The 25,120-nt window shown below is 43.0% G+C and overlaps 1 protein-coding gene across 13 annotated transcripts in view; it reads left to right on the forward strand.

Annotated features, from left to right (window-relative positions):
* The window catches only part of TTC12 (tetratricopeptide repeat domain 12), a 51,871-nt gene that overhangs the window by 21,763 nt on the left and 4,988 nt on the right, over positions 1 to 25,120 (forward strand). For 12 of the 13 annotated variants that reach the window (XM_063711378.1, XM_054525097.1, XM_002822490.5 and 9 more), the window contains 10 exons: positions 2,509 to 2,569; positions 3,024 to 3,212; positions 4,403 to 4,472; positions 5,570 to 5,658; positions 8,017 to 8,185; positions 13,824 to 13,916; positions 14,999 to 15,059; positions 15,826 to 15,963; positions 23,072 to 23,170; positions 23,646 to 23,714. In XM_063711378.1, the coding sequence (XP_063567448.1) occupies positions 2,509 to 2,569; positions 3,024 to 3,212; positions 4,403 to 4,472; positions 5,570 to 5,658; positions 8,017 to 8,185; positions 13,824 to 13,916; positions 14,999 to 15,059; positions 15,826 to 15,963; positions 23,072 to 23,170; positions 23,646 to 23,714 (1,038 nt within the window). Of the gene's footprint in view, positions 1 to 2,326; positions 2,405 to 2,508; positions 2,570 to 3,023; positions 3,213 to 4,402; positions 4,473 to 5,569; positions 5,659 to 8,016; positions 8,186 to 13,823; positions 13,917 to 14,998; positions 15,060 to 15,825; positions 15,964 to 23,071; positions 23,171 to 23,645; positions 23,715 to 25,120 lie in introns of all 13 variants that reach the window. The other variant, XM_054525092.1, reaches the window with a different exon arrangement.

Below are 25,120 nucleotides of genomic sequence, written 5' to 3' on the forward strand. Positions count from 1 at the left end.
CAAGTTTCTTATCAGATACATGATTTCCAAATATTTTCTTCCACTCCTTGTATTGCCTTTTCATTTTCTTAATGATGTTCTTTGCGGCACAAAAATGATGAAGTTTGATAAAGCCTCAATTACCTATTTTTTCTTTGGTTGCTTGTGATTTTGGTGTTATATCTAAGAAATGATCATCTAATCCAAGGTCAGGAAGATGTATACCTATATTTTCTTCTAAAAGTTTCATGGCTTTAGCTCTTAAATTTAGCTATCTCCAATCCATTTTGAGTTCATTTTTTGTATGATGTGAGGTAAGGGTTCAACTTCACTCTTTTGCATGTAGATGTCTACTTGTCCCAGTACCATTTGTTAAAGAGACCATTCTTTCCCCCATTGAGTGATTTTGGCACCCTTGTCAAAAATCAATTGACCATAAATATATGGGTTTATTTTTGGACTTCCAGTTTTATTCCATTGATCTACATGTCTGTCCTTGTGCCAGTACCACAGTGTCTTCATTTTTGTAGCTTTGTATTAAGTTGAGAAGTGAGAGCCTTCAACTTTGTTCCTCTACTTTTTCAAGATTATTTTAACTATTCTGGTACTCTCACATTTCTATATGAACTTCAAGATTATCGTGTCGATTTTTGCAAAGAAACCAAATGGAATTTTGATGGTTATTACATGAATTCATAAATCAATTTCTCAAGTACTGCTATCTAAACAATATTAAGTCCTCCTATCCATGAACATAGGCTGTCTTCCCATTTATAAGATATGTCTTTAAAATAAATTGCTTCATATTGTACATGTTTTAAAAGTTTGATGGACTTTAACTGTAAATGTAACACAGGCTTATTGTAATAAAGCCAAATAAAAGAAATGTGAATAAAGAAAATGTTAATCTTTCCCTGTCCACCAATTTTTATTTACTCATTCAATTCATTCATTCAGCAGATATTTATTGCATGCTTTCTATGTGTCAGACACTGTTAATACAGGCAATAAAGAATACATCAGTGAAACTAGACAAAGTCCTTGGCTTCATGGAACTCATGTTCTTGGGGTAAGGGTGACCAGGAGACAAAAAACAATCAAATAGATGTGTAGTGTGTTACATGTACTATGTTAGGTAGTGGTAAGTAGTATTGAGAAAAATCAGGAGCAGTAAAGATGAGACTGGTTTTATATAGAGTGGTAAGAAAAGGCTTTCTAAAGGAATGGAGGGAGTGAAGTGAGCAAACCATGTGGATATATAAGGGAGTAAATTCCTGGTGGAGGGATAGCTAGAATGCAGCCAGCAAGACGAGAGCAACAGGAGATGAGGTCAAACAGGTGATAAGGGTAGAGAAGGGGCTGATCCTGTAGGGCCCTACAGGCTTTTCAAAGGACTTTGGCTTTTACTTTGAGTGATCTTCAAGCTTTATTGGAGGATTTTGAGTAAAGGAATTAAATGATCTGACATATTTTAAAGGATTACTCTGACTGCCATGCCGAGCATGTGTTTTGGCGTGGTAAGATAAGAACAGAGAATGAATGATAAGGCTATTGCAATAAATATCCAAGCAAGAGGTGGTGATGGGGACCAGGTTGGTAGTGATGGAGGTGGTAAGAAGTGATGGGATTTTGGATATTTACTGACAGTGAAGCCAACAAAAATTGTTGCTAGATTAGATCTAGGGTTGAAGAGAAGTTGGATACAGGGTCACTCTGATGTATAGACTTCTGTTCCTGCGACACTGTTCTCTACTTTAATGTGTTATTGTTTTCCTTCAGTTTGTTTCTTAACTCTAGTCTTCTAGATGAACCTTGGGCCTTCAAGATTATCTCAGAACTGTTTTTTTTTTTTCTGAGCGTTTTCTCTAGGTGACTGGTTAGATTATACTCTGGGCAGTTCTTATATTCTTGTGAGAAATCCTGCCCTAAGCCTAGGAATCCTATGAACTAGAATCTTCCTTTTTCTGGTAACTTTCTATCTAGCAGTTTCCTCAATGAGAAGCCCTCACTCTTGAGTTTTCCAGCTGACTCTTATGTGGCCAATAAATGGATCCCTTACCGGTTCTCTTCGCAGCTTGTACATTTAACTAGGCAGTTCTCTTTTCCTATTCCCAAGTCTCTGTCAACATTGCCTCTAGCTTCATTTATTTCCTAACTCCCTATGGACATATTTGACAGCCTCCTTTCTCTCTCAGTGCAAATATCATATCTAAGTTTTGTGTTTACTTTATGATTATTTCTATCCCAGACAGACATGATCCACAAGAATTTAGGACTGGATATTTTTCATCATGAGCATCTAAAATTCTTTAAAACGAATTTTGAAATAATTCCTGTTGCCCCCTAGAACTGGAGAAGCCTGAACAGAAATGTCAAATGCACACTGTGTTCCTATGCCTGCCTCCTGCACTGGGAGCAGGAGGAGGTGAGGAGAAAATAATGAAGCAGCCGAGCCCAATGACACCTAGTGTCTTTCTCATAATCACCTTTACCCCAACCACTCTTCAAGGTCTTGTTTCTTTTTTCCAGTCTAGAGAGTGTTATAAGAAGATCTTAGAAATAAACCCCAAGCTGCAAACCCAGGTGAAAGGTGAGCACGTTCCTGCTGAGGCCCTTCGCCTGAACTCCACCTCCCTCTGCCTCCTGCCTTAGAATGCCTTCCGTGCTTTCACTGCCCTTGGCCACTAGGTAGCAGCGGATCCTCTTTCCTGCACAATTGGGTCCTCTGTGTTAACCGGCCCACTCTGCTCCTCTGTTTGCTGTGCTCCCTTGCAAATATTAATATTTTCCTTCTTCATTTTCTACACCATCCTCCCTTAGACACTTTTAGACTCCCTTGAATCCCCAACAAGGTTTAAGATTCTGGTTGTAGATTTAGACTGTTTCTAAAATTTTCCTTGCTAAAGAAGAGTTTTAATTATTTTAATGCTTTATGCTTCTCAAACTCCCATCCTCAAAAGAAAGGAAAAAAAAAAAAGGTTGCTTCTTGTGTGGTATTGTTGATTGTTAGGGTTTTGTTTGCTTTTCCATTCTTGTTTTTCTAGATTACCTGAATCAAGTAGATCTTCAGGAAAAAGCAGACCTTCAAGAAAAGGAAGCCCGTGAACTGCTGGATTCAGGAAAGAACACAGCTGTGACCACCAAGAACCTCCTGGAGACCCTTTCCAAGCCTGACCAGATCCCCTTGTTCTATGCAGGGGGGATTGAGATCCTGACTGAAATGATAAAGGAGTGTAAGCCAGAGATGTGTGTGATCTCATGAGTGCTGTCAGTGTGAAGGGACACGTTCAGAGGTCTGCCTTTACCAGGCCAAGAATCCCTCCCTTCCTTCCACAAATATTGATTAAAGATATACGCTAATGTAGCTGCTAAAAGGGGTGCACAAGAAATGTCCTCCCACCTCTGCTCCATCCTCTCTACAGAGCGTGCGTACACTCAGCACACATGCAATAAACATACACAACACAACACATACACGTGGCACACACTCGATATATACTTACATACACCACACATGCACTCAGCTTTCACTCACTTGAATATATCCTTATATTACACACACACCACATACCACACACAGCACACTCACACCGTAAGTACTCACGTCAGTCCACATATCCTGCGCACACTCCACCCTCACATTTTCTCCACACACCCCATGCACATCCTGCATGTACTCCACACATACCCCCACAGACACCTCAAGCATCCCATACCACCTCATACAGCTTCCCTCCACTGTGGAGGAATGGAAGACAGAATTTTGTAGATTAAACTGTAAGGTTCACCCAGTTACAGTTAATGGCTGCTTAGGATGTGAAAATGGTTTCAGAGCAAACATCAGCTCTCCTACTAATGAGGGCCATACTGTTCTCTTTTACTAGCTCTTGTAAACATTGTTACCGAGGCTTAAATAATCTCTATACTCAGTGACAGCATGTTGTTTGTACAAATAGATAGAGTGTCTGACTTCTCAGTTAGTGTACAATGGAGGGCACACAAATATCCCCTTCAGCAGTTTCTTGGAGATTATAAATTCCTCTCTGGAACCTGGAAATAGCTTTGAAATAAATATTTAAGAACAGATGGATATGCTGGTACTTCCCATAGGTTAAGCAGCTCTGGGAGGCTCTCTAAAGATTACAGAATGATGAGCTGTGCAGATAGCCCTCGGGGCCACCCCAGCTCTGCTCTCCTTCTCTAAACAGTCCCTCTGCCTGAGAGGCACTGAGGCCTCTGACACTGAGAGGCTGCTGACAATTGTATTTTTCAAAATGTAAAGTTTATTTGTTTCTGCCAAACCATTCATGTGGGCACCGTGACATTCCATATTAGGTTTCTCATTAGCAGGTGGCTGTGTTGCAGCTAGACACCAGCCAACCAGTTTGGGAGTCTGAAGTGGTTTTCTCTGTATCTGTTTCAGGCACAGAACAAACTTTATTCAGAACGCACAATGGATTTAGTATCATCAGTGACAACAAGGTCATAAGAAGGTAGGGATGTTCATAAAGACAGCCCAGCATCAAAGCAAGGGAAAATAACCACTTCTTATGAAATCAGACATGAGGCACATAGACAGTCACGTTTCTGAACATTACCACCCTTCAGTCAGTAGTAGGGGGCTCTCCAGGAGTGCAAAGCTGCTACACGAACATCTTTGAGTGCTGACCCTCAAGACATTGGAGTTACACTGCAGTTAACAATTGAGGCTGGGCGTGGTGGCTCATGCCAGTAATCCCAGCATTTTGGGAGGTCAAGGTGGGCGGATCACTTGAGGTCAGGAGTTTGAGAACAGCCTGGCCAACATGGTGAAACCCCGACTCCACTAAAAATACAAAAATTAGCTGCGTATGGTGGCGGGTGCCTGTAATCCCAGCTGCTCAGGAGGCTGAGGCACGAGAATCGCTTGAATCTGAGAGGCGGAGGTTGCAGTGAGCCGAGATCACGTCACTACACTCCAGCCTGGGCAATACAATCAGATTTAGTCTCAAAAAAAAAGAAACAATTGAAGAGAGAGGAACAGCAGCACTTCCCAGGGCTCCTCTAAGCTCTTCGAAGTCAGAGAAATTATCATTCTTGCTGCTTTCCTACCAGTTTTTGCAAGGTTGTCATTGTTCATTTCTTCTTTTGGAATTTGCTGATCATATCAAGAAGTGATATAAATGGGCCAATCCCATTTATAATTTCATCTGAAGAAAGACCTGTGTGGTAGGAGGCAGTTTGCTGAAGTGACTGTATTTTAATTTTAGTTGTTCTGGTGTGCTTCCTGAGGCTTAGGATACCCGTGTGGGTTGAAGTCACCAGTCCATGTCTGTGGGCTCAGCCACAGTTCATTGGTCCCAGCACAGCCATCACCCATGGCCCTGGCTCACTGCCCAGCCTCTGTGCAGCCCTGGCTTCCTCAGTCTGCATCCGTGGCCTGGGACTCATGGTTCCATGATTGATCCTGGTGACCCATGGCTCTGGATTATAAAACTATACTTTCTCAAACCTGTATTTGGCAAATCTAGGGGTGAAATAAAACCAAATGGAAGAGAAAATCAAGACTGATTTTCAGACTTTTAAGACAGCTCTCCTTTGTCCATTCTAGGTGTTTTTCCACAGCAGGCAAAGATGCAGTTGAAGAGACGGTCTGTGTGTCTGTTCTCAAGCTCTGGCAAGCAGTGTGCAGCGGGAACGGTAAGCCTGGGTAATCACCGTTGATCACCATTAATGCGCTGCGTGCAAGAACTACACCGTTGGGTGGACTGTCCTCCCCAAAGGCCAGGCTCTGGAGAGCTGATGTCTAGACTTCCCCACACACCCGCTCCCTCCAGGAAAGCTTATGGATCAAAAGCAAGGTAGACAAATGAGGGGCAAGGTTGGTGAAGGGAGGAGGTTGTCAGCATAATGAGTGGTCTCCTCTCTCTTCTCCTCCTGCTCTTTGCAGACTCATGACTTCTGTTCGTGCACTGGCAGTGAGGTAGATGGAGTTTTTCTTTTCTTTTCAGCCTAAAATATTGTTCCTTTTTGCTAACCACAGTACCTTTCCAGCATCCTGAGATTTAGAATCATCCCCGCCAGTATCTTCAGACACTGATTAGCATCTAGTATTGAGACGGTAGAATGCCACGGGCATTTTATTTACTGTGCTAACTCTTAGGCTTTTCACATATTTGCATCTTCCAGAGTTCATTACGTTTTTGTATAATCTTTCTTAATCACTTTTGTAACTTCAACATAAATACAAATTTTACTTACTTCTGTCATTTTTAAAAAGTGTGTTTCATAGGAAAAAGTTTGACCCTGGACAGAAACACTGAAAATGGGGATAATGATAGCTATGTCTCCTTTTCACAGGGCTACTGTGGGGAGCCAGCGATAGAGCCTGTGAATGCAGTTTGCATACTCTGAGATGTTAAGTAGGAGATAATACCTTTTTTTTTTCTTCTTTAGTAGAGTAGAGGAATCAAGAACTTAAGAAATTAAGCTCTTAAAAATCTAGACAATCAGGGGGCCTATTTCCTGACAAGAATTAAGGGGAGTTATGCCCAGACTACTGTCATCATCAAGGTGCCTTTCTACTCTGTGTAAGACCCTGCGCCAGCTTAGGGCAGTGTTTCTGCAAACTCCCCTACAGGAGGGCGAGGAAGGCAGGACTTGGCGATGGTATGTCTACTCAGTGTGAATCTGACATAACAATCTGTTTACTCTATTTCTGTGAACCTATTTATCGTTTCTGTGAACCTTAAAGTTACATTTTTTTATCATCTGAAAAATATTTTCACATACCTGTGATGTGAATGCTGTATCGCAGGTCAATAAAATCTTGATATATCTAACTCAATAAATGCAAAGCAGTTTTTCAGAAGGGCAAGGAAATGCTTAAAAGTAAGGACATGAAAATATGTCAGTGATCTATTGTGGAGTTGGGAAGAGAAGCCAATTACAGGGTAGGATGTATAATATTTTACACATTATTTATATGAGGGGTGAATAATAGCTCCTTTGGGGAATGGGCTTACCTGGAGGGGGTATCAACTAACTCTGTGTTGTTTGAATTATTTATATCAAGCTACTTTTCTAGTATAAGAACAAAATATATAATCAACAAGGACCTTTCCATTTCAGAAATCAGTAGATCCTATCTTACATGGACAAGAGTAATTATAGGTGAAGTATAGGATTGAGATGTAATGTTTGCAACGAAAACATGGTTTGATAAGTGGGCTACACATAGGATCCTGTAGTCCTGTTACTCTGGCTCTTTCAGGGCTAGAAGAGACCTGGTGTGTGTCTTCTACTGGATGCCGTGTGCTGTGTGTAAATGGGCAATCAGTACAGGAGGGAAGAAAGCCAAGGGTGATGAGGTCCAAGTGATGGGGCCCACCCCTTTGAGATCTAGTTTGCTTTGTTTCCTAGCTTAGCCTCATACTGCAGTCTGTACCGTGTAGTTTCAAACAAATTCATGTACCTGGTCAGAAAATGAAGCAGATGAAAGGGGATAAATCTACTTCCACCACCCTGGAAGAGCTTATGTTCTAGGAAGGAGGGCACACTTTATTCGTTAGTGCTCTCATGTGATATTCTAGTTTCCTGGATAACATTTCCTCAAATGACTACTCTAGCCATTGTATGAATATTGATGGCCTAAAGACGTTCCACAATTAAACTGATTTATTTCCCTTTGCTAGTGTTTCCAGATACCATACACCAAGGAAGTTTGACCATAATGACATAGTTGATTTATGGGTGCCAGTCCCTGTCTGGCACAGTCATGTACTGACTTATTTAATCCTCATGATGTCCCTGTAGGTAGGAACGTAATCCTCATTTTACTGATGAGGAGACCGAGGAGCACAAGAGTTCACTGGTAAGGTCGCTCCCCTGGGCATTAGGACCCAGCAGTCTGGTTCTAGAATCCACACTCTTATACTTCATTATTCTGCCTTCAAATGAGTGGGCACCAGTTGAGTTTCCCATTAGGATAGAGGGCGACAGAGCTAATTTAATTGCCATGATGGCATGCACAAGACACACAACCTCTGTGTTTTGCAGAGGAAAACCAGCATGTGCTAGTGATGCACCATGACAGGGCCAGGCTGTTGGCCGCCCTCTTGTCCTCCAAGGTCCTGGCCATCCGGCAGCAGAGCCTTGCCCTGCTGCTGCAGCTCACCCAGACTGAGAGTGGACGGAGCCTGATCATCAACCACCTTGACCTGACCAGGTAAGCCTCTGCTAGCAGGATCTTCTTGGGACATCTCGTGTCATCACTTGACAAGTTCAGGTGTGCCTGTCTCCCCTCATATCTCTGTTGTGTGGCTTGAAAGATCAATAACAGAAAGAGCCTTTGACAAGAGTGCTCTGTCATGAGGACCTCTGGGACAGACTCCTGTCTGAACTTGGTACCATGGATGGTTTCACTTCTCCTGAGCAACTGGCTCGTCCCCATCCCACAAATGGTGCAAATGGCAGCCCTTCCGTAGCCAGATCAGGAGCCCCACTTTAAAATAGGTCACTTGCTTCTGCGTCTTTGGCCTTGGTCCTATCTCTACCCTGTTCCTGCCATTCCTTTTCTTCTTTCATTCTTATTTGAGGTAATCCTATCTTATTCTACATGTCCTTAAACCCTTTCTGCAACAAGATGGAGTATGAATAAATAAAACATTTCAAATACTGTTGCATGGAGGTCTTTCCAAAGTGTAAGACTATGGGCATAGAATATGTGTCCCCTAAGTAGACTTTCTAGAAAGATTACTGAACCACAGTGATTCTGCCCTGTCCTTTATAATTTATTAGTTTATTTTTTAAATCATTTATTTATTTGTTATTTTGCTTACTTGTTTTACTTATTCATTTATTTACTTTTATCTTACTAAGTTTTCAGTTTATTTATCTTTACATGATTAGTTTGAACATATGAAATTGCCACTTATTAGATCTAAAAGGTTGCATGCCAGCCATTTCATGTGGTTCAATCTAACAGAAATAGTGGCAATTATTGTAGCTTGCTTTTAAATGTTTCTCACACAGTCTAAAAACAGGAGATTACCCTTCTGAGTTTTTTCATTCACTGCTATTTTGTTTTATCTCCCCTCATCCTGCGGGGTAGGCAAGGTAAGCTTTATTACCTCATGTCACTCATGGGGCAGGAAGAACTGCAGCAAGGAACCAAGGAAATCTCACCCAACTAGCCTGGCCCCCAGGTACTGTTCTGAGGAGCCAGCTCTGCTCTGTGTTCCCAGTAGGAAAAGGAGCCAAACCTGCTGCAACTGGCTCCTGTTCCCTCCAGATCTTTTTGGGACCCTGCTGAGTCCTCCCACACTGTCCAATTTGGTATGTAAGTCCATGTGTGCCGTGACAGGATGGTTATTAAGCCTTGCCTACGGCTCCCCTTTCAGGCCCAGTCGCAGCCTCAGTGGCTCCCAGGAAAGGCTTTGGCAACCCACTGAAGCTCAGGCTGCACGGCAGATGCAGATTGTTAGTGGAGTTAAATTCCCCAAAAGCACATTTCGCATTTCAAATGACTCTGCAGTCATTTCCTCAATACCTTCCTCGTATTTTTTTTAATATTGTTTTTGTCTCTTTGAGTAAATGTAGCTATAGCTATCATGAGCTTTTCCCCTCAAGCTATCTTTGAATTGCTTGAGCTTCAATGTGCATTTTTCCAGTGTCTCGGAGAGTGGAGTTCATGATCACCTCGGGTGGTCCTGCCTACTCTCTTTAAGACAGTCAGAGAAACCTCAGCTTTTTACTTTTATGCCCACTAGCCTCCTTAATGTTCATCTCCAGTTGAACCAGACAGAATGGGTTCTCTGTGATGAAACGAGGCAGTTTGAAGCAAGACAGGGCTGCGCATAGCCCCATGACCGTCATGGCAGCACACATATCACATTCCTCCCACAATGTTTATCCTCAGAGAAGAGGTTGAAGGCATGAATGTGTGCTGGCCAAGGGCCAGTGTCATTTTGTAAAAAGTGCTGGGTTTTAGTCTTAAGCAATACTGAGTTTCCATTCCCTGCATGTCTCTGCTTGTGTGACCCAGGAAAGTTATTTAGCATTGACGGGCCCCGGCATCTCATCTGCATCACTCACTTATGATGACACTTACGGGGGGTGATGCAGTTGAATTTTTTCTGCTGCATTGTGCAGAATACTTGAGCAAAAGGAGCTTAAGCAAAATAAAGCCTGGCTTGTTTTGTCACCTAATAAAATGAGACTAAAGATAGCAGCTATTGGTGCAGTGGCTTAAAGATGTCGAGGTCAAAGTCTCTGCCCTTCTCTTGACCTTCCTCACATGGTCATACCTTCCCTCTTGCTGCAACTCCAAGCTTCACATCCTTCTTTAAGACAGGTCAATACCAGCTGGATCTGTCCCTCTTATCAAGAAAACCTACGGCCTATTTCTGTTTGGACAGAGTTGTGTCACATGCTACCCCTAGTGGGAAAAAAAAAATGGTCCCAACTTCTTCTGTAGTAGAGTTAGGAAGAATAGAAAGGAATGGAGAATATCTGTGAGGTTAACCAGCAAACAGCATCTGCTATAGAAAAAAAAAAAAAAAAAAGTAACTAACATCAATTAAGCCTGACACTTGGTATGATAAGGGCTCAATAATATTTTTGTAATCATTTTCTCTTAGGGCATATTGTTCAGGGTCCTAAACTGAAGTAACCGTGCATTTATTGGTTACATGAAAGCATTTTCTGACCTGTGGTTCACTCACAGAGACAGTTGCTTATCAGCAGAGCAGAAAATCTACCACCAAAAAAGAGGGTATGTGAGGAAATAGAAAGGGACACACCATCCTCTCTAGGTGCTGAGTCCAGTTAGGATGTGTGCATTGTCACATAGTGAGGGGGCCTCGCTGCTTATGTCTGCCAGGACAAAGCCAAGATGGTCTTAGACTGTTGTCTCATCTGTGCTATTCAGGTTCATTAGCAGTCATCTTCAAGACCGAAGAAAATAGGTTTAAATTGGTGAAGGAAGAATCTGAACTAACTGTAAAACAAATAAATTATTTTTGACAGCAGGAGCACTGGAATCCATTCCTGAAGATGTTAGGGATTTGCAGAAGCTTGGCATCACCTGGGCCCTCAGAAACCATCCAGTCAAGCCCCACTCAGCATAGATGTCCTCTGCGTACCCCCATACAGCCTGTGCATGGTGCCCTCCAGGGGAGATGCCAGCAGTTTTCATTATTTTTATCTCCATTTGATTCGGGATGGGCACTAACGCAGCTAATAGACTGGGTGGAGGAAGTCTTTCCCCAATTAGTGAGAGGCTGTGGATCTCATCTCCCAAGGTAGCCAACTGTCCATTTCAGGACAGTTCTGATTGATATAAATTATCTCCTTACACTGCACAAGTTGCCTGCCCCATACTATTCTGAGGCTGATTCTTCCTCCATACACTGAGGCCCAGGCCTAGACTCCTCCCAGCTTTCCAGTACTTTAGGTATCTGAAAATACTGATACATTCCAGGTTAAGCGTCCTTGTTACCTCCATCATTCCTTTGATGATTTGGCCTCCAGACCACTCCTAGAATAAGTGGCTAAATAGATTCAGCACCATAGATGTGGGTGACTGGAATTCATATTCCCAAAAGCCCAATCTGATGGCCTGTCATCTGTCTTTCTTAAAGATGTCAAGGTCAAAGTCCCTGCCCTTCTCTGCCCTGTGGCATTTGGTCCTATTGATCACTACTCTTCTGGAAACTCCATCACAGTGATTGTCAGGACACCATCCTTCCTGGCCCCTCTCCTACCTCCTGGCTATTCCTTTGTGGTTTCCTTTGCACCCCCCCCCATGCTATCACCCTTCCAAGTCAGGGACCCCAGGATCCTACCCTTGGCCCTCTTCCCATCCATGGCTTTTGTCAAGAGGCGAAGGGTGTAAGTCTCACTCTGTTGAGTGTGAGATGAAAATGCCCTTCTGCCACTGGACATCTCTATCACAACATCCACAAGTATCATCGACTTAATAAATCAAAATATGGTCTTCACACCAGTTCATGTACCTGAATTTCCTGTCTTCATAGAGGGTATCTCCACCTATCCAATCGCCTAAGCCAATGTCCTGGAAGTGACCTGGCTCTCCCTCACCACATCCATAAGACAGTATGCTGCCAGCTCTTTCTCCTTAGCAACTCCTGAATTCATTTTCTTCTAATTCTCCTCTACTGTCTCCAATCATTTCTTCCAGGTCTTCATGAGTGTCTCTTTGTGTTTTTACTGTACCTCTTACTCTGCTGCTGCCTCAGTCTGGTCCCTTAGACTTTATTGTCTGGACAATCACAGTTCTCCCCTGGTTGAATTCCTGCCTCCTGTACTACCTGCTCCAATCCAGCCTCCACTGTACACCGAAGGGATTTTTCTAAAATGCACATCTGTTCTGCTATTTTCCTACTTAACACACTGGAATGACTATTCCTTGTAAGGCTGGTTCTCCAATTACTGAGAAATATAATAGCTAGGAATCACATGAGGACTTTATGAAAAAGCAGCCTCCTGGAGCTTCTTCCCACTCAGAGTGACTGAGGAATCTGTCCTGGTGACCCCCACCACCAACCACACATTGGAGAACAGGGGCCTACAGGGCAAAGTACAGACTTTCCAGCAGGCCCTAGAAGGCCCCCAGGATCTGGGCTCTGTCCAACTCTCTACCATCCCCTGTTCTCCCCTCACATCCTAAGCATTAACTGCATGCCAGCAGTCCCCAAATGTGCTCCTGCAGTTCTATGCCCACATAGTGTGTGAATGCAGGCTGCTTTGCCTGACCTGCCTCTGTACCCGTCCCTGTGGGCCCGACACTGGCCTGCAAGCTGCCTGGAGCCAGGACATTGTCTTGTTTCATCATTATGATCTCAGAACTGACCACATTGCCTGGTACACAGTCAGTGCTTGTTCATTGTGATTGGTCAAATGGATAAAGAAATTAATAGCTAACACTACACTTCAAGAGACGCTGAAGTGTCATCTGTTGAAGGCTTCTTCACTTCCATCCCCACACCTCCCACCAGCAAGACTCCGGTCCCCTCAACATGCGTCTGTCTCTAACATATCACCTAAGACAGTTTATCTTATTTATTTACATGTGTATCACTGTAGGAGACCAGGAGCTCAGTACTGAGCACAGTATACTTAGCACCTTGTAGATGCTTAATGCAAGTTTGCTGGATGAACAAATTACTCTTACTTCCATTGTCGTGGTGCCAGTAAGCCCGTTTGGGCAGCCTGAGATTGCATCAGGTGTTTTTTGGCATCTGTGTTAGACTGTTTGCTCATTTTGTGTTTGTAAGTGGCTAAAAATCCTTAAATCTTTCTCATATGAACCAATTATAAACCAGGTCTCACAATTCTGTTACTTATGCAGAATTTCCAGCTCTGAGTGGAGGACTTTGAACTTAACCCTATTAAATTTAATCTAATCTATTCAGCAGCCTGTCACAATCTTGTTAAATCTTTATTCCGTCACCCACCTTATTAGGGGGCCCTCCCACTTTAGTCATCAGCAGATTAGTAAGCATGCCATTTAGATGTCATCTAAGTTAATGAACCTGACTGAGCCAGAGTCACATGGCAGAGTCACAGAAACTCCTTCTGAGCTGGCGTCCGATAATCAATAAACTTTGGTTAAAAGTATTCAGCATTCTGGGGATTCATATTAAGTGGTGGAGCCAACCACTTAAGAGTATCTGTCTCTGGGTGGGCAAGGAGCTAGGCTTCCTAGGAGGGCACGGCAAGGCACCCTTTCTGCTTATTTCACCCAGATGCTGACTCCTTTTTGGTTTCCTTGCAAGGTTACCCTGTTGGGATGTTGGTAGTTGGAGGACAGCTACCTCTGAGGTTATTATGGTTTTTTGCAGATTATTGGAAGCCCTGGTGTCATTTCTTGATTTCTCAGATAAGGAGGCCAACACTGCTATGGGACTGTTCACAGACTTGGCTCTGGAAGAAAGGTAATTTTTTTATTTATAGAAATTGACATTTCTTCTTCAGTCTTTGTTGAACTGTCTGATCTTTAAAAATGTGCCATATTCAGAGAGGCTAGGCCAAGTCTGCAAGTGAGTATTACAAGATTCACTGAGTAGGAGGGCTGATGCCTCCCAGGGGGCTGCAGCCACCCACTCCCATTCTAGTCACTCTGCATAGAGGCTGACCCGGGCCTCCATGGGTTTGGAAGCAGCAGCATACTTAAAGCAGTGCCTCTCACAGTAGGCAAGCCTCCCAAGTGTCGGGAACCTTCCTCCCTCCTAATCAGTGCCTGGTACATAGGAGCTGCCCAGCAAATTTGCGTTGAATGAACCTGAGCAAGCCAGCGAGCCAGCAAGCAAGAATGAACAGTCAACTGCAGCCTCCTCTGGGGTTGCCAGTGACGTTATGAGTAATGACCTCCTTCTGCCCTATGGCTTTGTGTTGTTTTGTTTTGTTTTGTCTAGGTGCTGGGGATGATAGTAAGGGTCTTAGTTTTCATAATTTTTCAAGTGCTTTTTTTTAAAGTGCATCTTGTGTTTTAAATTTCCTCACAAATTTTAGGACACCTTGCTTAGAGATGGTAATAGGATGAGAGAGCTGCTTGTGCTCACAGGCAGGCCAGCCAGCTGGCACGGGCCAGGGTATGGAACAGTGACTATAGAGTGTGGAGATGCACATGCATCCAGGCCCTCCCAGTGGCTCCGATGGGTAAACATGCTTGCATGGTATTTGCCTTCTGCACCACACACACACGCTGTAGACTCAGAGCAGGGGTTGGGGGTAAGTCAGCTTGGCAGAAGCCTAGAGATTCCAGCAACTCCTGCTTAAGGGAGCCACCATCTGAGATCTGTTGTTTAACATCAAAGGCAATTCTCCAGACTCAGAAAAATTAAAGCCACATTACATACACAGTGACATGCTTCTTTCTTTTTTTGGTTCTGAATTATCCATGCACACTCTAAATCATATGGACCTAGAGTTTGCAACATTAATTATCTGAGACACTGTATTTATGTTATAGTTTATGCAATGTAAAAATAAATCCTGGCTGATGGTTTCTCAACAGATTCCAAGTCTGGTTCCAGGCCAACCTTCCAGGTGTTCTCCCTGCACTCACAGGCGTTCTGGTGAGCAAACCGTCATTTTCATCCTCTGTAACAGACACTCTCAGGAGCATGAGTGGGGCTGTTTAAACACAATTTACAGTCCAGAACAACTATTGTCTCTTGGTTGATTAATCATTTATTCACAGCTGGAAATTACACAATTCTCAGTTATTGAAACAGCTACAGGAGGGACAGGTGGAGGTGGCATATGGATGGCACTGGTTACAGGGGAGGAAAAGCTGGATATGGGTGGCATCTTAAGTAAAGGTGGATAGAGTTTGTCAGTCTCCATCAGTCCCCTGCTGACACTAAGTACGACATGCAACCCTGTTCCCAAATGGAAGTCATCCTGTCAGGAAGACCAGTGTAGCAATTTGAGCTGATAAGGCAGTGGATAGTGTGGTGGGGCAGGGCTTCTCCTTGGAGAGTGTGTTGCAACTGCAGCCTGTCCCTACTGAACCTTAGAAGTTTCAGGGGCTCTTAGCATAACCACACCCCAGCATGTCACAGCTGTGGAAATGGAGCCTCTGAGAAGGGAAGGGATTTGCCCAGGTCCTCCCAGCTGGTTGGTGGAGGAGCTGGATTAAGCCCTAGGCCAAGACCCTTTTGGGTTCACCCCTCTATGTGCCTCCATCCTGTTGCCAGTGAGACCCCAGGGATGCCCCTGTGTGACACGAAGCTATCTGGTTGGTTCGTGGGCCTTTTGGTGAGTGAGGGATGCACCTAGAGATCGTGCGGCATCCTTTGCCTGCTCTCTGAGGCTCTGCTTCTCTCGATTCTCATTTAGAAGACAGATCCCAAAGTAAGCAGCTCCTCGGCTCTGTGCCAGTGCATTGCCATCATGGGAAACCTCAGTGCTGAGCCTGCTACCCGAAGACACATGGCGGCCTGTGAGGAATTTGGGGATGGCTGCTTGGACCTCCTGGTATGTTAGCTTTTCTATTCAAAATTGGTCTTTATCCTCTTTGGGGGCATTAGCTTCTTCTTAGTTATCTGGCTTTTCCAAAAATTCTGTTTCTGTGGGTGCTGGATGGCGCCAGTGGCTTATCCCTTCTGTAACCACGGGTTTTATGCACTGCTGGCCTTAAAGAGCCCCCCAGATCAAGTCTCATTTGCCCTGGGGAGATTTGAAGGATTTTTTTTAATTTTTAAAAATTATTTATTTATTTATTTATTTATTATGTAACTTTTAAATTCATGGGTACATGTCTAGGTTTCCTATATAAGTAAACTTGTGTCATGGGGGTTTGTTGTACAGATTATTTCATTACCCAGGTATTAAGCCTACTACCCATTATTTATTTTTCCTCATCCTCTCCCCCTTCCTCTCACCCTCTACCTTCTGGCAGGCCCCAGTGTGTGTTGTTCCCCTCTATATGTCCACGTGTTCTCATGTTTTAGCTCCCACTTACAAGGAAGAACATGTGGCACTTCTGTTCCTGCATTAATTTGCAAAGGATAATAGCCTCTAGCTCCACCCACGTTCCTGCAAAGGACATAATCTCATTCTTTTTATGGCTCTATGGTGTTCCATGGTGTATATGTACCACATTTTCTTTATCCAGTCTATCATTGATGGGCATTTAGGTTGATTCCATGTCTTTGCTATCGTGAATAGTGCTGCAGTGAACATATATGTGCATGTGTCTTTATAATAAAAAGATTTCTATTCCTTTGGGTATATACCCATTAATGGGATTGCTGGGTCAAATGGTATCTCTGTTATAGGTCTTTGAGGAATAGCCACACTGTCTTCCACAATGGTTGAACTACTTCACACTCCCACCAACAGTGTATAAGTGTACCTTTTTCTCTGCAGCCTTGCCAGCATCTGTTATTTTTTGACTTTTTAATAATTGCCATTCTGACTTGTGTGAGATGTTATCTTGTGGTTTTGATTTGCATTTCACTAATGATATCAGTGATATTGAGCTTTTTTTCATGTGCTTGTTGGCCATATGTATGTCTTTTGAAAAGTGTCTCTTCATGTCCTTTGCCCACTTTTTAATGGGGTAGTTTATTTTTCTCTTGTAAATTTTTTTAAGTTCTTTATAGATGCTGGATATTAGACCCTTGTCAGATGCATAGTTTGCAGAAACTTTCTCCCATTCTATAGGTTGTCTGTTCACTCTGTTGATAATTTCCTTTGCTGTGCAGAAGCTCTTTAATTAGATCTCATTTGTCAGTTTTTGCTTTGGTTGCGATTGCTTTTGGTGTCTTTGTCATGAAATCTTTGCTCGTTCCTGTGTGTAGAATGGTATTGCCTAGGTTATCTTCCAGGGTTTTTATAGTTTTGGATTTTACGTTTAAGTCTTCATTCTGTCTTGAGTTAATATTTGTATATTGTGAAACGAAGGGGTCCAGTTTCAATCTTCTGTATATGATTAGCCAGTTTTCCCAGCATCATTTATTGAATAGGGAATCCTTTCCCCATTGCTTATTTTTATCAGGTTTATTGAAGATCAGATAGTTTTAGGTATGTGGTCTTATTTCTAGGTTCTTTATTCTGTTCCATTGGTCCATGTGTCTGTTTTTATACCAGTACCATGTGTTTTGGTTACTGTAGCCCTGTAGTATAGTTTGAAGTCAGGTAACGTGATGCCTCCAGCTTTGTTCTTTTTGCTTAGGATTGCCTTGGCTATTCAGGCTCCTTTTTGGTTCCATACGAATTTTAAAATAGTTTTTTCTAGTTCTGTGAAGAATGTCAATGACAGTTTAATAGGAATTGCATTGAATCTATATATTACTTTAGGCAGTATGGCCATTTTAACAATATTGATTCTTCCTGTCCATGAGCACAGAATGTTTTTCCATTTGTTTGTGTTATCTCTAATTTCTTTGAACTGTGTTTTGTAGTTCTTCTTGTGGAGATTTCTTTCACTTCCCTGGTTAGCTGTATTCCTAGGTATTTTCTTTTGGTGGCAATTATAAATGAGATTGCGTTTCTGATTTGGCTCTTGGTTTGACTGATGTTGGTGTATAAGAATGCTAGTGACTTTTGTATGTTGATTTTGTATCCTGAGACATTGCTGAAGTTGTTAATTAGCTTCAGGAGCTTTTGGGACAAGACTGTGGTTTTTTCTAGGTAAAGGATCATGTCATCTACAAACAGAGGTAGTTTGACTTTTTCTCTTCCTATATAGATGCCCTTTATTTTCTCTCTTGCCTGATTGCCATGGCCAGGACTTCTAATGCTATGTTGAATAGGAGTGGTGGGAGAGGGCATCCTTGTCTTGTGCTGGTTTTCAAGGGGAGTGCTTCCAGCTTTTGCCCATTTAGTATGATGTTGGCCATTGGTCTGTCATAGATGGCTGTTATTACTTTGAGGTATATTCCTTTAGTACGTAGTTTATTGAGAGTTTTTAACACGAAGAGGTGTTGAATTTTATCAAAAGCCTCTTCCGCATCTATTGAGATAATCACATGGTTTTTGTTCTTAGTTCTATTTGTGATGAATCACATTTATCTATTTGTGTATGTTGAACCAACCTTGCATCCCAGAGATAAAGTCTACATCATTGTGATGGATAAGCTTTTTGATGTGCTGCTAGATTCAGTTTGCCAGTATTTGGTTGAGGATTTTTGCATGAATGTTAATCAAGGATACTGACCTGAAGTTTTCTTTTTTGTGTGTGTCTCTGCCAGGTTTGGGAATCAGGATGATGCTGGTCTCACAGAATGAGTTAGGAAGGAGTCCCTCTTCCTTGATATTTTGGAATAGTTTTAGCAGGAATAGTACCACTCCTTCTTTGTACATCTGGTAGAATTCAGCTGTGAATCTAGCTGGTCCTGGGCTTTTTTTGATTGGTAGGCTCTTTATTACTGACTCAATTTCAGAGCTCATTATTGGTTTGTTCAGGGATTCAATTTTTTCCTGGTTCAGCCTTTGGATGGTGTATGTGTCCAGAAATTTATTCATTTCTTCTAGATTTTCTAGTTTATGTGCATAGAGGTGTTCATAGTAGTCTCTGATGGTGGTTTGTATTTCTGTGGGGTCAGTGGTGATATCCCCCCTGTTGTTTCTGATTGTGTCTATTTGCATATTCTCTTTCCTTCTTTTTTAGTCTAACTAGTCGTCTATTTTATTAATTTTTTCAAGAAACCAGCTTTAGGATTTATTGATCTTTTGAATGGGTTTTTGTGTCTCAGTCTCCTTCAGTTCAGCTCTGATTTTGGTTATTTCTTGTCTTCTGCTAGCTTTGGGATTTGTTTGCTCTTAGTTCTCTAGTTGTTTTAGTTGTGGTGGTAGGTTGTTAACATGAGATATTTCTAACTTTTTAGTTAGAAATATCTGTCAGGGCATTTAGTGCTATAGATTTCCCTCTTAACACTACCTTACCTATGTCCCAGAGATTCTTGTATGTTGTATCTTTGTTCACATTAATTTCAGAGAACTTCTTGATTTCTGCCTTAATTGGTTTATTTGCCGTAAAGTCATTCTGGATCAAGTTATTCAATTTCCATGTAATTATATAGTTTTGAGTTCATTTCTTAGTCTTAATTTCCAATTTGAGTGTTAAGATTTCAGTCATTTTGCATTTGCTAAGGACTATTTTACTTCCAAATATGATTGATTTTACAGTATGCACTATGTGGCGATGAGAAAAATGTGTATTCTCTTGTTTTCATTTGGAGAAATCTGTGTATGTACATCAGGCCCATTTGATCCAGTGCTAAGTTCAGGTCCTGAATATCTTTGTTGATTTTCTATCTCAATGATCTGATATTGTCAGTGGGGTGGTAAAGTCTCCTGCTATTATTGTGTGTCAGACTAAGTCTCTTTGAAGGTCTCTAAGAACTTGCTTTATGAATCTGGATGTTTCTGTGTTTGGTGCATAAATATTTAGGATAGTTAGATCTTCTTGTTGAATTGAACCCTTTACCAATATGTGTAATGCCCTTGTCTTTTTTGGTCTTTGTTGGTTTAAAGCCTGTTTCATCTAAAACTAGGATTGCAACGCTTGCTTTTTTTCTGTTTTCCATTTGCCTGTTATTTTGCCTATGTGTGTCATTGCTTGTTGTATGGGTCTCTTGAAGACAGCATACCAGTGGATCTTGGTTCTTTGTCCAGCTTGCCACTCTGTGTCTTAGGACATTTGGCTCAATTTGGCTCATTTACATTCAAGGTTAGTATTGCTATGTGTAGATTTGATCCCATCATCATGATATTAGATGGTTATTTTGCTGACTTATTTATGTGGTTGCTTTATAGTAACGCTGGTCTGTGTACTTCAGTGTGTGTTTGTAGAAGCTGGTAATGGTCTTTTCTTTCCACATTTAGTGCTTTCTTCAGGAGCTCTTGTATGACAGGTCTGGTGGTAATGAATTTCCTCACCATTTGCTTATTTCTCCTTTACTTGTGAAGTTTAATTTGGCCGGAAATGAAATTCTGGGTTGGAATTTATTTTCTATAACAATGTTGAATATTGACCTCCAGTCTCTTCTGGGTTGTAGAGTTTCTGCTGAGAGGTCTGCTGTTAGTCTGATGGGCTTTCCTTTGTAAGTGACCTAACCTTTCTCTCTAGTTGCCTTTAATATTTTTTCTTTCATTTCGACCTTGGAGAATTTGATGATTATGTGTCTTGGGGGTGATCTTATGAAGTATCTTACTGGGGTTCTCTGCATTTCCTGAGTTTGAATGTTGGCCTCTCTAGCTAGGTTGGGAAAGTTCTCATGGATGATATCCTGAAATATGTTTTCCAAATTGGTTCCATTCTCCTCATCTCTTTCAGGGACACCAATTAGATGTAGACTGGGGCTCTTTACATAATTCTATATTTCTCAGAGGTTTTTCTCATTCCTTTTTATTCTTTTTTTGTCTATTCTTGTCTGACTGTCTTATTTCAGAAAGCCTGTGTTCAAGCTCTGAGATTCTTTCCTCTGATGGGTCTATTCTGGTATTAACACTTGTGATTGCATTATGAAATTCTTGTAGTGTGGTTTTTCAGCTCTATCAGGTTGGTTATGTTCTCTTCTGTACTGATCATTTTCTCTGTCAGCTCCATTGTTTTGTTATGATTTTTGGCTTTCTTGGTGTGGGTTTCAGTGTACTCCTGTAGCTCAATGAACTTCATTCCTATTCATATTCTGAATTCTATTTGTGTCATTTCAGCCATGTCAGCCTGGTTTAGAGCCCTTTCTGGAGGGGTGTTATGGTTGTTTGGAGGAAAGAAGGCATTCTGGCTTTTTGAATTATCAGGTTTATCATGTGGATTCTTTCTTATCTTTGTTGATTTCTCTACTGTCAATCTTTGAGATTGCTGACCTTTGGATAAATTTTTTTTCTTTTATCTTATTTGATGCCCTTGAGGGTTTTATTGTGGTATAAGGTGGATTCAGCTGACTGGCTTTATTTCTAGAAGATTTTAGGGGGTCAATATTCAGCTCCCAACTTCTGGACTGGATGCTCTAACTCTGAGGGACTTGTATTGGGCCTCAACTCTGTTTTCTGGCTCCTCTAGGTTAAGAATACACTGCACTGGGGGAGCCAAGGTGATCCCGAACCTCTGGTCACTACACTCCAATGGGTGGTGTTAGCCCAAGAATTTCATAATGTGGTGACAATGGGACCTTAACTTGTTCACTCATGCCAACAGCAGCAGAAGACCTGTGGCAGAGTGCTAGTGGGTGTCAGGGTGCCTGCCTCCCTGTGGATGTTTGCCACAATGGCAGAGGCAATGCAGTTGGGGGAGAGGGTCCCTGCTGATGACTGTGTGTGTGTTCATGCTGAAGATGGTGCCTTCTCTGTGCCTCACAAGCAGAGGAGGTTGCTCCTAGGGGGAGAAGGATCCACTGTACTCTATGCCATGCTAGCACAAGGGCAAGGTGCTGGTAGGGGTGGGGCTGGCTGTGCCCATCAACACTCCATCTGCAATGGTGATCAGCGGGAAGAGGAGGGGCAGGACTGCACTCCCGTGCTCTGGCAGGGCAAGGAAAGCAAAACCTGCCTGATCAGACACTAACCAGCAAAGAGATGTGGGGAGTTGCCCTGGGCCCAGGGGAAGCTGCAGTGTGGGGAGGGAGCATGTGGGCTGGTGCATGGTGATAGGGGTACCCTGCTGGTGCTCTCCACTGGTCAGGCATGGTCTGCCAGTGCAGAAGCTATGGTGTGGGCCCCCAGAGCCCCCAAGACTGCTCAGCAAGCAGCTGTGGCCTGGCTGGGGCCCCAGGAGAGGCCAGCAGAGCAAGGGGTCCTCAAGTTGGACTGGCCCTGTTTGATGGGCAAGACCACCCTGCAGAGTTCAGGTCTGATGATTCCCCGAGGGCTAAAGTCTCCTGTGGGAGCAAGTTGAGCCTAGTGGGGATGGCTATCTCTGGCCATGCTCCACTACAGACACTTCCATGCCCAACCCTCTGGGCTCCACATCAACTGGCTTGCCACCCCTACCACTTCTCTAAGCAGCTCTCCCTGACAACTCGATGAGTGTCTGTGCTAGTCAAGGGGATTTCTCCTGCTGGGGTTCCAGAGGCCTATGATGAGATCAGGTTGCTCTTTGCCAGTTCAACTCACCCATTCCCCAAGAGCCTTTGGGGACCAAGAACAAGCCTTGGTACATAGGCTTGCGTGCAGCATTCCCAGTTACTCCCTTTCCGCCCTGCTTCTGCATCTTCCCTTCATCTACTCTCAGTGCCTTCCCTTTGAGGAACTGTTAGGAGCATGTCAGTCATCACTGTCCCTCAGTGGGAGCTGTTCCACCTGGCTGCATCTAGTTAGCCATCTTGCCTGATCCTGATTTGAAGGATTTTTCTGGTGGAGTTGAATGATCACCCGTCTCAGCAGCTCACTCTTCACTTTAAACCCAGGACCAACCTGAGCCATAGTCCCATGGCAGAGGCACCAGAGACTCCTTCCAAGTCTCCTGGACCAACACTAACTCATGGAACTGGTCTCTGATCCTCCACCATCATTTAGGTTCATGATATTGGCAATTTAGGGAGTGTGGGGAACTCTGAGACCCTTGTCCAAGGGAAAAGATGTCCATAAAAAGCTGTAAGGCAGAAAGGTCATTGGTTACCTTGTTTTGTTTCCCAAGGCCAGGTGTGAGGAGGATGTGGACCTGTTCAGAGAGGTTATCTACACACTCCTGGGACTCATGATGAACCTGTGTCTTCAGGCTCCCTTTGTCTCTGAGGTATGGCGTTCTTGTCTCCCTGCCTGGAACCCTGGGACAACCTGTACACATTCTGTGGCATAAAACCATTCTCATGTTCACGAAGAGACAGAAGCATGTACACTCACACACTGGCCGTGGAATGGGAAAAGGCTGGAGGGATGCGCTCTCCCTTTGCTCTGCTGAGGGGTGGATGGATCACTCAGTCATGTATTCACTCAGAAAACAGACTGGGTATCCAAGGTGTGCTGAGCAGAGTATGAGGTGCTGCGTTTACAAAGTCAAATAAAAGGTGGTTCCTGCTATCAGGGTAATGCCCTGGAGTTAGGGGAGACAGACATGGGGAGGAATAAAAGCAGTAAAAGAAGGTATTGTGAGGGAACCTGGGCACAGTGTGGTGGTGCTAAAAAGGAGATGATGCTCAGAAGAAGCTCCGCTGAGAATTCAGATTGTCAGAAAATTAAAATCTCCTGCTGGCCTCTCCCCATTGTTGTAGGTTTGGGCTGTGGAGGTGAGCAGAAGGTGCCTGTCTTTACTAAACAGCCAGGATGGAGGAATCCTGACAGTAAGTTTCTCCCAGGGAAATCCAGAAGCAGCTTCCATTGTTCTTGTTTTGTTTTGTTTTGTTTTGTTTTGTTTGTTTTATTATCAGTGTAATCTTTTTGAAGTTGCCACCTTTGAGAATCTGCTGACTCTGAGATATGGTGTGGATATACTATTCAGAATAATGTACACAAGCACATAAATACCAGGTTTTGTCTACAGTTTCATGGATTTGGTGACCTCCTTGCCGTGTCCGTCATCTGTGGATCCCTTAGAGTCCAGGAACCCAACTTAAGAATCTCCCTACCGTATGGTCTGAAATTTAACCAGCTTAGAGGATATAATCGATCTGATCTGTCCTATTTCAAAATATCCTGTGCAAATTGGACAGATCAAGTGTCCAACTTATTTAGAATCCCTTTTTTCCATAAGAAAAAAAAAAAGCCAGACCCAAATATTTTAAGCCAGTGATTCTAGAGGTTGTTTGTGCATAATAGTTTTACCCTCTTTTTAAAATATATGCTGAAATGGCTTTCTCAATTCTGTGTCTGACATTTGAATAAGAAAACTGAGAAAGGCCTATATGTTAGCACAGTGCATCAGGAGAAGAATATTAGTATGATTCAAGAGGCTAGTTGCCATCACCCTAGAACGTATTCTTCACTCACGTTAAGTGATCGCCCCTGTTTTTCTCCCTGTCAGGGCAGGGCCCTAATGCCTAGAGAAGCAATTAGGGCCACATCTAGGGTGGGTCTGGGAAACCAGCCTTTCAAGGGCTGCAGACTGAGGACTGGCTCCACAGTTTAAAAAAGGTTCTGAGTAGATCAACGTACCCTGTTTGGGGGTAGCACTCTCTAAACATCCCCAAAGTCAATTCAGACAGGATAGGGCAAAGGTTTTGTGCGTCTGCATTTTCACGGATGGGGCATCGTAGCTTTCATCAGATCCTCAAAAGAGGTCCATGACCCCCAAAGTGGTAAGCACCACCGTTCTCGGATGGTCCAGACCTAAAGGTGGGCCTACACTAGTCCCTGAGTAAACCTTTAGGAGAGCTCTTGGGCCAGATTTCCCCAGCATTCCGTGTGTGCCACGTTGGGTGCTTCCCAGCTTGCTGAGCAGAGCAGCAGCTTCACCATGGGCATCTGGTCCTTGTCTAGCACAGTCTCTACTGTCTTGGGTCTGAAAGGGGATCCGTGGTGTCAACTATAGCAAAATTCTAGGATCTTTAGGAAGCAGATTAGGGAAACAAGATTGATAATACACAAGTTTATCTTTTCTCCCTCTGGAGACCTCATTAAAATGAGATTAAAGCCATTGCGGGGAACAAAAAAAGTAGAGACCTACATTGACAGTGAACAGGCAATGGTTACCAATAGGTAAGTAATTTTAACAAGTTTCCTGAAGATGGAGAACAGCTGCAAGGGTGGT

This window comes from Pongo abelii, chromosome 9 (assembly GCF_028885655.2).
Source record: "Pongo abelii isolate AG06213 chromosome 9, NHGRI_mPonAbe1-v2.0_pri, whole genome shotgun sequence".
Lineage (NCBI taxonomy): Eukaryota > Metazoa > Chordata > Mammalia > Primates > Hominidae > Pongo > Pongo abelii.